We start from the raw sequence: 15,810 nt of genomic DNA on the forward strand, positions 1-15,810 counted from the left end.
GCTATCCTCCAATCTTCTGGCACTATTCCTGTAAACGATTTAAAGATCAATGTCAAAGGCTCGGCAATCTCCTCCCTGGCTTCCCCGAGGATCCTAGGATAAATCCCATCCGGCCCAGGGGACTTATCTATTTTCACACTCTGCAGGATTTCTAATACCTCTTCCTTATGAACCTCAATCCCACCTAGTCTAGTAGCCTGTATCTCAGTATTCTCCTCAACAACATTGTCGTCTTCTAGAGTGAATACTGTCGAAAAATATTCATTTAGTGCTTTCCCTATCTCCTCTGACTCCACACACAACTTCCCACTACTATCCTTGATTGGCCCTAATCTTACTCTCGTCATTCTTTTATTCCTTAAATACCTATAGAAAGCCTTAGGGTTTACTCTGATCCTATCCGCCAACAACTTCTCATGTCTCCTCCTGGCTCTTCTGAGCTCTCTCTTTAGGTCTTTCCTGGCTACCTTGTAATCCTTAAGTGCTCTAACTGAGCCTTCACATCGCATCCTAACATAAGCCTTCTTCTTCCTCTTCACCAGATGATGTACAGTACTGAATGTTGTTAAGGCTGGAGTAAACAGATTCCTTTTAGGTAATGGAATCAAAATTTAATGGGGGAGGAGATAGGAATATAGAACACAAACAAGATCATCCATGATTGACTCTAAATGTTGGAGCAGATTTGTAGGACTGAATGGCCTACTTTGGCTGTTTGTATGTTATCTATACTGAGGATATACTACAAGACAGAATCCTTTAAATCAATGCTTTTTACTTTCTTGTACGAGAAATATGCTTGTATCAGTGGTTTAATTTTAACTTGTTCTTGTTTGATACCAACAGTCAACCTATGAAAGTATTAGTTCTGGAACAAAATAATTTGCTTTAGGCAGCATCACATTTGGAGCTGAATTTAATGAGGCACCAAATTACCAGGTCCCCTTGCTAAAACACTGGTGGTAAGCTGACCCTACAAACAGACAGCTGCATGAATTACTTTAGAACGTCAGAAATCTCACCTTGATGAGATGCTGGCCAATTAGAAGACTGGCAGCTCTGTCGTCCCAGCACTGTCTGGTGGAAGTGTTAACCAGTACTGGGACTGCGTTGCTTGGGCCAAGCTGGCAGGTGTCTGCAGGGTCGTGAAGAGTGCTGGAGCCTGTGGTTTGAGAGGTGGGCAGGGGAAGGTAATGTGACCTGGGGTGGAAGAGGCTAACCTCATGGGTTAAAGGGAACTAAAGAGCCTTAACAGACTCAAAAGCAGGCTACCCTACACTTCCACTGAAGCAATGAAAGTGCCTGAATACCATGTGACAAATAGACAACATGATGTTTCCCCAAACTTTTACACAACTACAGGACCACACATCGAACCCAAAGTTTGGGCCAATGCACATGGTTCACACAATTCTCAAATTTTCCACTGCCATATAACCTAACAAGTTATGAAGTACAACTAGCATATTTTGTCTGAATGCTCCTGAAATATTTGCTGTAAAACTCACTTATTTAAGAGCAGATAGGTACTGAACTCCAATGTTTTTCTGTACTGAGAAATAATTGAGCTTCAATATTTTTAGTAGCTAGAATCATTTCACTGACAAAAAACAGCCAATGAATTCCAAGCTGGGTTTTGAGTGGAGTACAGTGTGAGGAGCTTTTCACCAACAAAAGACAGAAAACTCTGAAGTTTTGAGAATTTGCCATCAGTCAAGATTAATAACACTCAAAGCAGATTTTAAAACATACATTTCTTCAAGTAATAAAGCATAAAATGCTCAAAAGATATTGAACTTTACCTGTAGTAACAGCTTTCCGTGTCTTTATTCCTGTGCTATCTTGATTTTCGTCCCTTTTGTGTAAAAGTACTTCAGAATCCTTCTCACTTTTAAATTTCTTCCTACTGGTTCTTATTTGCGTTTTGAAGGCAGGGTTTCGTTTATTACTACTTTTACAATTCCCATCAATTTCTGTTATACAACCCGAGTCAAGTGGTTCCAAACTATTCTGTTCACCCACGTCAGTTATTGAACTGCCAGTCCTTCCCACCTCACTCTCTTCTTTGGTCCCTTTATTCTCCGTTGTAGACTTCTCCCAACTCCTTGAACTTTTCTTTGCTTTTACATCATTTTCCACTTCCTCATGCATAAGCTGACTTTCTTCCAATGTACTGTCCGTCTGGTCACAGGTCGCATGTACTGATGAGACACAGAAACTTTCTGAAATAAACAAATTAAAAACTTCTTTGTAATGTATAAAATACATTTAATCTTCCAGGGTTTTAGAATGATATTGTTGTAATCTGAAACTGCCAATGTCCAAATCAATTTCCTGTGGTTTTGATCATGACTTTTTACTTTGACCATGTCTAATGCCTATTACGACAGTGTTGCCAATTCACTACATTGCTCTTGCTGACCAACTATCGCCACAACCTTAAAACCAACATATAAATTTCACTACCAATTTTCTCTCCTGTTCTCTGACCGTGCCAGTTTTCAATCAGTTATGATTTCACACGTACCAGCAGCCTTTAACCACCTTTTTCCAAATGTCCATGTGAACTTGGAAAGTTAATTGCATGTATACAAAAAGGCAGAAGGAATTTGGTTCTCTTGGGACAGGATTATCAGCCAACTGAACCCTGGAGTTGAATTTGTCCCCAGTAGATAGTCAGATCCATGCAGAGTCTTTGGATTAGCAGCCACAGTATAACTGGACTAAGTTATGCAGACATAATCCAACTCGTAATTTAAAAGTCAAAAAGTCTGTCTTTTCCAGTTCTCAGTATCAACCTTTCTATCAGAAATTACTAATGTCCATTTGTAACACTGCAGTTACATCTTTGCAGCAGCTTGACTTTCTAAAGCATCACTATAAACAGTGAATGTTATACACCGATTTAGAAATGTCTCGATTGAGTAATGTTAAGGACGAATTTCAGTACCAGTGGGACACCAGGTAAGTAGGCCATAAGAGCCAACAATTAGTTGATTGACTCAAGCAGCATGTTCCTTTGGTTGTTGGTTACAGGCAGAAAACAGACTATACTCAGTCATCCCTTGCAGAATCCAAAACAAAACTGATTCTCTTATTGGGCTGAACAATCCAAAGTGCACCAATAACCACACTAACAATCAATTTAAGATTATCAGCCAAGCTCACACATGGTTCATTTACGCTTACGAGAAATGTCCTACATTTGGATATATTCCTTTAGTTTGCACAGATTACATTTAATGCATGCACCTTTTTTTGAATTACTTGGAAGAACCTATAGTTCTCCACTGCTATGCTTCAATCAGTCGTCTAGTAAATCAATCAGTAGTCTCATCTCTTGTAGTATAAATTGTTGATTGTTTGAAATTTGCCATTCTTGCCTTTGTCCTCATGAGTGCAAGATAAAAAAATTCCAAGATCATGTGGTGCTTATCAGCAATATTCACATCGCTTTAGCTAATATTTCGCTGACTACCATATTTTAGATATCCTGTCCCCACATTTCAATAAAATAACATCTATGCCTGCCCCTCTTCCACAGTTATGTTTGGGCCCAGATGTTGCTGGAGAAGGAGCATGCGGTGTATACCTTGGCCTTTTTAGGGAGAGATGGGCACTGTGGGGAATGGAGTGCTTTATTTCCCCCTCCAATTCTATTCTGATTCAGTCCCTACCCTCCCCTTCACCTTTTCTCACGTAAACATTGCTGGCTCTGGGCTTTGCTTGTCACTGGTTCATTAGCCACACGGGTGTCTTTTCTGGTGGCAGAATGTTAATAAATGTTTTTCACTGTATCTTGCGTGTGCGCACACACACATTCCCCTCACACACCCACCCACACTGTGCTGAGAAATATGAACACTCCTGCTGTATGTCAGTAGTGTGGGGGGCATAAAAAAATATGACCAGGAGATTTGAATCGCAATTAAAAACAATAAAATCAGGTCAGTGGATAATTTCGGCCTTGTCTTGCATTCACAATGTAACCTTAGAGTTTCCAAAGCTTAATCACCCTAACTGTTTTCTCTACTCCTATAATTAAATCTTCTAATCAAATATTTCTCCTGGCCCTGTTCAGGGGTAGACTAGCCAGCTTGCACAGGTCCGAACTTCGCCAAAAGAGGTCTCGTTGGCTCAGAAATCTGATGTCCACCCTGCTACACTAGCTAGTTGGTTGCAAAATCAATCACTCAATTCTCCTACTATTGTGCTTAGTATTATAGAAGATTTTAAAAAAAGGCGGTAGAAATAGACTAAGGAACTATGGACCAACCAGTGAGTTTAACATCAGTGGTAGGGAAACTATTGGAGAAAATAAATAGCGAAAGAGTAAATTTCCATTTAAAAAGGCAAAGTTTGATCAGGGATACACAGCACGGCTCTGTCAGAGAGAGGTCATGTCGAACAAATTTTCAAGGTTGTGACCAAGTGTTTGGATGAGGTTAGGGCAGTTGATGTAGTTTAGGTGGATTTCAGCAAGGCCTATGACTAGGTCCCACATGGGAAACTGAAAGAAAGTAAAAGCTCATGGGATCCAGGCTAACTTGTCATGATGGATCAAACATAGTCTTAGTGACAGAAGACAGGCAGTTAGCAAATCCAATGTTGGTGAGTCTGGAGATACACTGGTGAGCTGAGTCAGGGCTCAGGACCCATGGCGGAGGCAGTGGAACGAAGCCAGATTCTCTTTCAATTTATCTTTTTATTCTTAAACTAATTCAAAATTGTGCTGGATTGTGGGGAAGCTCAAGTTTTTTTTACTGTACTATACTGTATTATTCACTGTAAAATACAAGTGACAATGAATCATTCAATTCAATTCAAAGCTGTCTGTGTGACCGGAGCCTGGTGTGCAGCAGTGCACTGCAGGGATCATTGATGGGTCCTTTATTGTTTGTGATACTCAAAAATGATGTAGGTGAGAATGTGGGAAGGATGCTAAGTAAGTTTATAGATGTGCAAAGATTGGCTGAGTTGTTGACAGTGAGGAGGAAGATATAGACAGATTAGTCAGATGAGCAGGTCAATCAGATGAACAGATCAGAGACTGATAAATGTGAGGCTATGCACTTTCGAAGAAGAAACAGGACAAGGGAGCACTCAGTGAATAGCAAGATACTAGGGAGCTTGGAGGAATAGTAGGATCTTGCGGTGCTTGTCCACAGATCACTGAAGGCGTGGACGGGTTAATAGGTTAGTTTTGAAGGCAGCAGGGCTTTCATCAGTTGAGGCATAAATTATAAGAGCAGGGAGGTCATGCTGAGTTGTTTATAACTTTGGTTAAGCAACAAATGTATGCAGTTCCAGTCACCACAATATAGAAAAATGTGAACACACTGGAGAGGGTACCAAGGAGATTCGCCAGGATGTTGCCTGGGATGGAGCACTTCAGCTATGAAGAGAAGCTGGGTAAGTTCAGGTTGTTTTCTTTGAAGCAGAAAAGGTTGAGGGGGTTCTGATAGAGGTGTATAAAATTGTAAGGGGCATAGGCAGGGTGAATAGAAAGCAGCTGTTCTCCTTAGTTGAAGCATCAATAAGATGGGGCATAATTTTAAGGTGAAAGGAAGGGGTAGGGGTATACAGGGAAGTCTGGAATGCACAGGTTGAAAGGTCAGTTGAGGCAGGAAACCTCACAACCTTTAAAAAGGTATTTTGATGAACACTTGTATTGTCAAAACATTCCAGGCTATAGGCCTAGTGCAGGAAAGTGGGATGAGTGTAAATAGGAGTATATTTTTTCAGTACAGATTTGATGGGCCAAAGGCCCTATTCTATACTGTATTATTCCATAATTCTATGATTACAAGTAAATCTTCAACTCTGTTCTGCCTCTCAATCTCGTACCTAGCTTCCTGAAAATGCTTTCACAAAAACACAGAAAATAGGTGCAAAAGTAGTCCATGTGGTCCTTCGAGCCTATGCCACCATTTCATGTGATCATGGCTGATCATGCATTTTCAGTATCCCACTCCCGCTTTCCCTTCATAGCCTTTGATCCCTTTAGCCACAAGGGCCATGTCCAGCTCCCTCTTGAATATACCTAACAAACTGACCCCAATAGTTCTTTGTGGTCAAAAATTCCACAGATTTACAACTCTGAATGAAGAAATTCTTCCCCTACTCAGTTCTGAATGATATACCCCTTATTCTTAGATTGTGAACCCTGTTCTAGACTTTCCCCAACATCCGGAACATTCTTCCTGCATCTAGCCTGTCCAGTCTCATCAATATTTAAGGGTGGCATAGTGGCTCAGTGGCTAGCACTGTTGCCTCACAGCACCAGGGTCCCAGGTTCAATTCCAGCCTCGGGTGATTGTCTGTGTGGAGTTTGCACATTCTCCCCATGTCTGCGTGGGTTTCCTCCGGGTGCTCCAGTTTCCTCCCACAGTCCAAAGATGTGCAGGTCAGGTGAATTGGCTGTGCTAAATTGCCCATAGTGTTAGGTGCATTAGTCAGAGGGAAGTGGGATTGGGTAGGTTACTCTTTGGAGGGTCGGTGAGGGCTTGTTGGGCTGAAGGGCCTGTTTCCACACTGTAGGGAATCTAATTGAATATTTTATATGTTTCTATGAGATCGCCCCTCATTCTTCTAAATTCCGGTGAGTACAAACTCAATCAATCCAGTCTTTCTTCACAGGTCAGTCCTGCCATCTGGAGAATCAGTTTGGTAAGAAACTTACCCCCAGTCCTACCTTAGCCATTAGTACTGACATGGTACACAATCTCTAATAATTACTATCTCCCAGAAGAATGTCCTGCAGCCACACTGTAACATCTTTTACCCGACCACTAGGGAGGCAACATAATATCTTGGAACCAAGCTGATTGCTGCAAGAGTACCTGTCTGAACTGCCACCTATGGAATCCCCTATCACTATTGCTCTTCCATTGTTCTTCACACATCACCCTATCCATATGGTTGAGCTGCCCATGGTGCCAATAACTTTGCTCTGGATGCACTCTCCTGAGGAAACAATCAGGCTCACCAGTATCCAAAAAGAATAACAATTAACAAGCAAGTCAAGGTACTCCTGCATTGTCTGCTTGGCTCTCAGACTGCCTGACAGTCACCAATTCCCTGCTGCCTGTACAGTTCTAACTTGCGGTGTGGTAATCTCCTTAAAACATTCTATCCACATAGTTCCCTACCTTGAGGATGCACAATACCGACTTGGGCCACTGCTCAAGTTCCAAAACCTGGAGCCCAAGTTTATGCAGCTGGTGACATTTCTTCAAGTGTTCATCAGGGTCAGGAAGTGTGTCTATGACTTTACACATTATACAGAATGTGCATTCCACTTGGCCAAGCTAACCTAACATCTCATAATTTTAACACTATTTATTACAATTAAAATACTAGAAAACCTGATCAATACTCACCAATCAGCTTCTTCCCCTACACCAAATTAAAAAGTAACTACAGGAGGCTCCCGTTGTGCACGGTTTTCAAGCTCTTGGACTGCTCCCCTCTCGAGGCAAGGCTGATTGCCTGCTCTGGAGCTCTCCCTTTGACTGTTCCTCTGCCCCTTGTGTTGTAGTTTTTATTACAAGAACAAAGTAGTCCATCTCATTATACCTGCTGAGATGTTCATTTTTTCCTGTGAACACTTTAGCTATATTCTGGATCATGAGCATTCTGGTGGTTCTGGCCTGGTCTGCCACAATTTCCTATTTGAAGAAAAGTTTACTCACCTGACTGACTACGTGTCCTGGTTTTCAACACCACTGGAATGAAGTCCTTAAAACTATTTTTGCCTTTTCTTAAAGAAAGATCTGAGAAAGTAGGAAACAAAAGTAAAAACTTAATTAAATCAGAACATTTTCATGTAATACTTAGTCTCTTCAAGATCTATAGGATTTCTACATTCAAAAAATAGTTTTTGCCCCTTCAAGAAATATTAGTATTAGGGTGTGGAACATGTCCCATTTCATTATCCAAGCACCACTGCCCCTAGGCACACAGTGCAGAGTAAAGCTGCTATTGCTCTGTTTTGGAAATACATGATAAAGCCAACTTCAAGGTGAAATTTAATGTGATTGTCCATTTGCATACCAGTGTTGTGGTGGTGACAAAAATGAGAAAGCAAACACTCTGACTGAAAATTATGTTTGCTGCAAAAATTAAAACCAGAGTTAAATTTATTTAATGCATAGTGTTTTAACTGAAATTAAAATTCAAGACAAAAACATGGGTCTAAAAGAAAATAATCTCTGGCATTTAAAGAACTCAAGCTTTGGAAACTGAAGCAGACACGAGTTCTCAATTGTAATTCAAGCAGCAGTTAATTATTTCTTTGTTATTTTTAGTTTTGGAAAAAATTCAATGTCCAAAAATCATAATGAAAAAGAATAAACTAAAGCAAGCGGTAATTTATTCTGGAGATTATTTGGAATTTACCCTGTATAATCTGGTCCCTCAGCTCAACTGGTTCAGTGCTTACACTCCTTTATTTTCTTTTCACACTCAAGGACTCATTTATATTCCCCATAAATTTATCTGTGCTAGCCATCTCTATTATTTCACGTAATAGCAAGATCCACTCTGTGAATAAAGAACTTTCTCCTGTTATAGTACTGGATTCACCCTCAAATGGAAACTCATCCCATGTTTAGCCTATTAAAAGACATGATTTTTAATGGTACGTTCACTCCCTTAGTTTCCTTTTCCTACAGAAAATAGAACAAGTTTTTCAGTCTTTCAATTTTAATCTCTTCATTCTGTAATCATTATTATTTTTTTCTATGCCTTCTTCAATCTCTTTATAGTTTTTGCGCAAAAGAGAATAATTTAATACTGGAGACTGTTCAACATATTGTGCCTGTTTCCGAGATAATAACTTTGTATGATACTTGTACTTAGCCTAAAACCTTGGAAGACATAACGAGGTTCTTCACAGTGATATTGCAAAGCATATTTTGACACTTGGACTTGATGGTTGAAGATGTGATTACCAATGATGGTATACTCAAAATTCAGGATGTTTTAGAGGCTAGAACAGAGAGTTGAGAGTCTGCATAAGATTACAAACCTCAGAGTCTGCTATCACAGACTGGGAACTTCAATTCTATGACAATGACATTGCTTAAGTGAGTCATAGCAGGCAGAAGATCTGATCAAATAACAAGCTTACAAGATACACCTTCTTCTGGAAAGGTAAATCTAAAAATAACAACTTCATGGGATTGGTTTTGCTGTAAAAACAACTAGCTGACCATCTCAATGAGCCCCCTGTGGAATGAACAAATCCCTCATGATCCTTCAACTCGTTCTAACCCAAAGCAATACACCATATATGCTTCAAGTCTAAAAGCAACAGATGAGATGAAAGAAGAATTCTACTCCAGCTTTTATCAATTGTCCCAAGTCCCAGAGTAACAAGCAGATTCTCTTTGATGATTCAGAGTTGGGATGGACACAAATCTATGGAAAAGTACAAATGCCATAAGGAAGACACACACATTGGAGTCCTTCTCTTTAACAAAATGCCTATGGCTTGGCCTGATCATAATAAACATGTCATTTTGTCAGAGACACAAATAAAAGCATTCATAACAACACTCTTGCTCCCAGCATTGATACCAGCTCGACTATGTCATCACCACTGTGAGGGACTGCACTGATTAGCATCATGACAGAAGCTGATGGCTTGCCTAATCTGGTCTACTATCTCAATCTGGCTGCCCCATAAGTGGCAGTAACAGCAGAAGCACAGCTGTAAGAAATTCAATATCAATGGACTCAAGGCCTCTGGCAAAGAAGACCTACTCATCACAGCCAACCTGACAAGGCTCAATGAAAGGAACCACAGAATGTCCATAGTGCCTGGTCTGCCCTTAAATCCTTCATAAATGCTGCGTGCGAGGACAGCCAATATTTCTCTACCAGGAAACATCAAACTGACTGACGAGAACAACTAGGAAATCCATGACGTACATTGTTGCAAATTCTTAGCATTCATGAACTGGAAGCACCATCAAAATGCAAAGGAAAGAAAGCAGGTCTACAGACCTCTGGGGAGATGGTGGCATAGTGGTAATGTCAATGGACTGTAATCTGGAGGAATTTGAATTCACACAGTAGAACTGGAACTGAAATCTAGTCCATCTAGTCCCAGTGATGGTAACTACGAAACTAGTATGAATTGTTGTAAAACCTCAGCTGATTCACTACTACCCATCGAGAGTAGTGTGCAGTTTTGGGTTCCATATCTCAGGAAGGATGTACTGGCCCTGGAGTGTGTTCAGAGTAGGTTCACAAGAATGGCCCCAGGAATAAAAAGCTTAACATATGAGGAACGTTTAAGGACTCTGGGTCTGTACTTGGAGCTTAAAAGGATGAGGGGGGGATCTAATTGAAACATACAGAATTCTGATTAGCCTGGACAGAATAGATGTTGGGAAGATGTTTCCATTGGTAGGAGAGACTAAGACCCAAGGACATAGCCTTAGAGTAAAAGGAAGACATTTTATAATGGAGATAAGGAGAAATATCTTCAGCCAGAGAATGGTGAATCTATGGAATTCACCACTACAGAAGACTGTGGAGGCTAGGTTATTGAGTATATATAAGACTGAGATAGATAGGTCCTTGAGTATCAAGGGGATCAAAGGTTACAGGGAGAAAGCAGGAGAATTGGTTTGAGAAACTTATCAGCCATGACTGAATGGCGGAGCAGACACGATGGGTTGAATGGCCTAAATTCTGCTCCTATGTCTTATGGTCCTTTGCTGTCTGCACCTTGTCTGGTAAATGTGACCGCAGAACAACAGCAATATACTTGATGCTTAGCAGCCCTCTGAGATAGCCTAGCAAATCAATCAGTTCAAGGGTGATTAGGCCTGGTCAATGATTGCTACCTTGCTCATATCACTAAAGAAGAAACAGAAAAAGCTGACAATTGAAGGCCAAAGTACTTGCGACATTAAAATACGTATGTTTTTTAAGAGTACAGAAATCTAGCAACACTGACATCCATGATATGCATGGCTGATCGCACTGTCAAAACCATCTATATTCCAAATACCTTACTGAGTGCTACTCATCAAGGTCAGAAACGAAAACAGGGTTGTTGGAAATAGCACTCTGAGGATAAAACTTCTAAAATGCTCAACAATGTTCCATAGGAGCAAACAAAACTTGAGACTAAGCCACATAAGGAATGATGAGGCCAAGTTACCAAAAGCTTGGTTGAGGACGAAGGTTTAAAGGCGCATTTTAAAGAGATGGAGAAGTTTATAACAAAAATTAGGTTCAGACATTGGAGGCTGGTCACCAATGGTGGATTAACTAACACTGGATATGCACAAACCAGCAGAACTGGAGAAGTGCAGACATCTTATAAGCTTTCATGGCAGGAGATAAACTGCAGAGATAAGCATGATCCCAACTCAGAAAGTGGAGGATGGAAAGCTGATCAGGAAAACAGTGCAATCATCAAATCCTGAGGTTACAAAGGCATGGTGAAAATTGCTACAACAGAAAATGATTATAAGTGGGGAAGCAACTGAAATATATATACATGTGAGACAGAGAAAGAGTAGGTGGTGAGATATCAGGAATCAGAAATGGAGAAATTGGAAAGGGGGGAGAGAGAGAGAGAGAGAGAAAGAGAGAGAGAGAGAAAGAGAGAGAGAGAGAGAGAGAGTTGAGGGAAGTTGAGAAATTACGAAGACAGAGAGCAACAAAGGAAGAGAGTTAATTTGGGGAAACAGACTGAAACACAGTAAGGTCATGACTGAATTGGTAGGACACAAAATTCAAATCATGAATATTTTTGGAAACGTGCATGCTCATTGCCCACCTCAATTATGAGTAAACGCATAGACACATAAGTACACAAAATCTCTCTGTGAACAGCAGCTGAACGGTCTAATTTTCCGCATAAAGGGAAAACAAAAACTTCTAACTTTATAAGACCATCACCAATAAATTTTAAAATAAATCAAAGGACCTTGCTCCTTCCTACAGAATTCTACGAGACTCCTGCTACAGTTATACTTGGAGCTCAGTCGACAATCCTTGGGCCCAAATGTTTTGATGTTCCAATAGCTTGGTTATGAACTGATAAAACCTCCATCAATCTAGCATCCTATATGCCCTGTAATAATCTCATTATGGAAGCTTATGCAAGATAATTAAGTAGGAGAACCATTCATTTAAGCAGACAAATGTTCACAGTATGGTCAATAATAAAAACAAGTAGTGGTGGAGAAATATAGCAGGTCTGGCAGTATCAGTGGAAAGAGGGAGAGTTAGCGCTTTGAATCCAGTGACTCTTCTTTGAAATGTAATCAAACTGTTTTTTAGAATTATTTTAGGATTTTGTCCCCACTGTTCCATCTGAAAATCCATTGCACATGTTTATTACTCTTTTTAAGAACAGAGACATTCTCAGATCACATTTGAATTCCCATTTAATAGCTTGACTCCTTACCTTCTTGCTTTACTTCTACTCTTTAGTTTATAGTAATCATACTGGGCTAAAGTTTACAATCTTCAAATTCTGAGCAATATCATCTCTCACACTTCTACTTCGTTCGCTGATAAAAAGTAGGCTGGAAAATGGGAAGCCTTTAGAAATGAGATAACAAGAATCCAGCGAAAGTATATTTCTGTTAAAGTGAAAGGAAAGGCTGGTAGGTGTAGGGAATGCTGGATGACTAGATAAATTGAGGATTTGGTTAAGAAAAAGAAAGAAGCATATGTCAGGTAAAGACAGGAGAGATCGAGTGAACCCTTCGAGCAGCACAAAGGCAGTAGGAGTATATTTAAGAGGAAAATCAGGAGGGGGAAAAAGGGGACATGAGATACCTTTGGCAAATAGAGTTGAGGAGGATCCAAAGGGTTTTACAAATACAACAAGGACAAAAAGAGTAACGAGGGAGCGAATAGGGCCTCTCAAAGATCAGCAAGACAGTCTCTGTGTGGAGCCGCAGGAGATGGGGGAGATACTAAACGAGTATTTTGCATCAGTATTTACTGTGGAGGACATGAAAAATGTAGAATGGCCAAATTTCTGCCAGTGAGCCTGACTCGATGGCTCAGAAGGGAAGCGAGCAGAATAGGAGAGCAGCAGTGATAAGAGATGCAATCCTGAGAGGAAGGGACAGGATGTTCTGTGGTCGTGAGCGAGACTCCAGGATGGTGCGTTGCCTCCCGGGTGCTGGGGTCAGGGATGTCTCAGATCAAGTCTACTGGATTCGTAAGGGGGAGGCAGAGTAGCAAAAGTCATGGTACACATGACTTTTGGCCGTTCACTTTGGAAGGCCAAACCTAAATGCAGAATACAGGGTTAAAGGCAAGATTCTTGGCAGTGTAGAGAAACAAAGGGATCTTGGGCTCCATGTCCACAGATCCCTCAAAGTTGCCACCCAAGTTCATAGGGTTGTTAAGAAAGCATATGGCGTGTTGGCTTTCATTACCAGGGGAATTGAATTTAAGAGCCGTGAGCTTATGCTGCAAAACTATAGAACCCTGGTTAGGCCAAACTTGGAATATTGTGTTCAGTACTGGTCGCCTCATTAGAGGAAAGATGTGGAAGCTTTACAGAGGGTGCAGAGATTTACCAGTATGTTGCCCGGACTGGAAAGGTTGAGGTAGCTATGGCTTTTCTCATTAGAATGAAGGAGGATGAGAGTTGACTTGACAGAGGTGTACAAGATTTACTTAGACTAGATTAGATTACTTAGATTACTTACAGTGTGGAAACAGGCCCTTCGGCCCAACAAGTCCACACCGACCCGCTGAAGCGTAACCCACCTAGACCTATTCCCCTACATTTACCCCTTCACCTAACACTACGGGCAATTTAGCATGGCCAATTCACCTAACCTGCACAATTTTTTGGATTGTGGGAGGAAACCGGAGCACCCGGAGGAAACCCACGGAGACACGGGGAGAATGTACAAACTCCACACAGAGAGTCGCCTGAGAGGCACAGATAAAGTGGGTAAGCCAGAGACTTTCTCCCCATGGTGGTAATGTATATCATTAGAGGTGTAATTTTAAGGTAATTGGAGGAAGGTTTAGGGGAGATGACAGAGGTAGGTTCTTTACATGGAAAGTGGTGGGAAATGCACTGCCTGCAATAGTAGTAGAGTCAGATACATTGGGGACATTTAAGCGATTCTTGGATAGGCACATGGAAGATTGAACAATGAAAGGTATGTAGGTTAGTCTGATCTTAAGAGTTGGATGACAGGCTGGCACAACATCGAGGGTCAAAGGACCTGTACTGTGCTGTACTGTTCTATGTTCTAGGACTTCTAGAATCTTAATAACCCAAATAATGACTAGGATGGAGCTGGGCAAGAAGTGAAATTTCAAAAATCTCAAATTCAATTCTAGTCCGCCCACTCCCTGCTTTAACGGAAACAAAACAAGGCACAAAACAACCAAAACACCCCAAGAAGGCAAGTTGATAACTTTAATACCTCAATGAAGCTGTCACCCTTTGAGATGACCTAAGCTGCAGGTTTAACCCTGCTGGCCTCAGGAGACCAGGCGGCAAGGAAAACTCAGGGTACAAGTTAAATGCTTTTCCCTAGTCCTTGAAACATCATTCCATATTCACCAGCTCATGGACTGAACAATGCTACCATTTTGACAGTAGGATCTTGGATCAATCTTTAGACTCTTAGTACCAGTTAAAAAAGGTTAAATCATAATAGTTCTACTGGACCATAACCTACTCTCTCAGTAGACAGAGAGAGAGAAACATGTCTGGTGGTGGATTAACCACACTTCAGGTGAGAAGAGAGTTTGAGAAGGTGCTTGATAGTGACTTCAACTAATGTGAGAATTGACCCCACGCTGTTGGTTTCATCTTGCTTTGCAAATCAGTCAGACAGCTAACTGAGTTAACAAAGGAACTTTAATGGCATGCAAGCTGCTCTAAACAGCACCTTACCTGATTGGCAGATACTAATCCAATCAGGCTGTCACGGGTTTCTCCAAAGAGATTCCACTTCCTTGCCTACACAATAGATCCAATAAAAACTCAAAGCAGGGTGCCATATGGTGTTTTCTTGGCTTCATTTTTAGCTATCCAAAATCCACATATTAAAGCAATTAACCTTTTTTTAACATTGCATTGCTCTGTTCACTTACATATTTCATCAAAATTATTGAACTTGACTATATGCTATTTCCTGCATTCAACTGCTAGTCAGATACAGTTGTGATTCTGGTTACCTGCATTAAGTTTCAGATGCAACGTAAAGTAGAATAGTGGTAACTTCCTATTTTCTGAAGGCTCGACATTACACTGACACCCTGCTTTGAGAATTCATTATTTCTGACATTTTACCCAGTTTATCATCTGTTCTTAGATTTTGTGCTGAAAATTTCATAGCTGAGAATTGATTAAATGCCTTTTGCATAGCATATATCTAATGCTCTCAGAATTGTATACGACCATAAGGTACACCACAACTCACTAGGTTGTCAGTTTGTCAAGGACCTGAAGGACCTTGGTGAACTGAATCCACATTGACACCATAAAATAATTTATTATATACATGATCATCCATTTTATTCCTGATAATTGAATCCATTAATTTAGATGAAGTGGAACACTAATAGTCAAGCATTTGTCAGGACCTGCTTCGAAGGCACATCCTCAATCCTGGAAACTTTCTGCCTTGCCACAACTTCCCTGGTGAAATATGCCTAATTCTGTGTTCTACAGATGCAGGATAAAGTCAAGCATGCCAATCTGTTGAGTAATGCAGAGGTAGCACATGGGCTGCCAGGTTCCATTAGGGTTGGTCAGAAGGCCAGTTTGGTTTGCATGATATTCCTTGCTGT

General features: G+C 40.7%; 1 protein-coding gene across 3 annotated transcripts in view; it reads right to left on the bottom strand.

Annotated features, from left to right (window-relative positions):
- The window catches only part of LOC122557217 (BCL-6 corepressor-like protein 1), a 167,762-nt gene that overhangs the window by 56,531 nt on the left and 95,421 nt on the right, over positions 1-15,810 (bottom strand). For all 3 annotated transcript variants that reach the window (XM_043704668.1, XM_043704669.1, XM_043704670.1), the window contains 2 exons: positions 7,695-7,775; positions 1,803-2,222 (listed from right to left, as the gene is read on the bottom strand). In XM_043704668.1, the coding sequence (XP_043560603.1) occupies positions 1,803-2,222; positions 7,695-7,775 (501 nt within the window). The remainder of the gene's footprint in view (positions 1-1,802; positions 2,223-7,694; positions 7,776-15,810) is intronic.

Source organism: Chiloscyllium plagiosum, chromosome 15, assembly GCF_004010195.1.
Source record: "Chiloscyllium plagiosum isolate BGI_BamShark_2017 chromosome 15, ASM401019v2, whole genome shotgun sequence".
Taxonomy (NCBI): Eukaryota; Metazoa; Chordata; class Chondrichthyes; order Orectolobiformes; family Hemiscylliidae; genus Chiloscyllium; species Chiloscyllium plagiosum.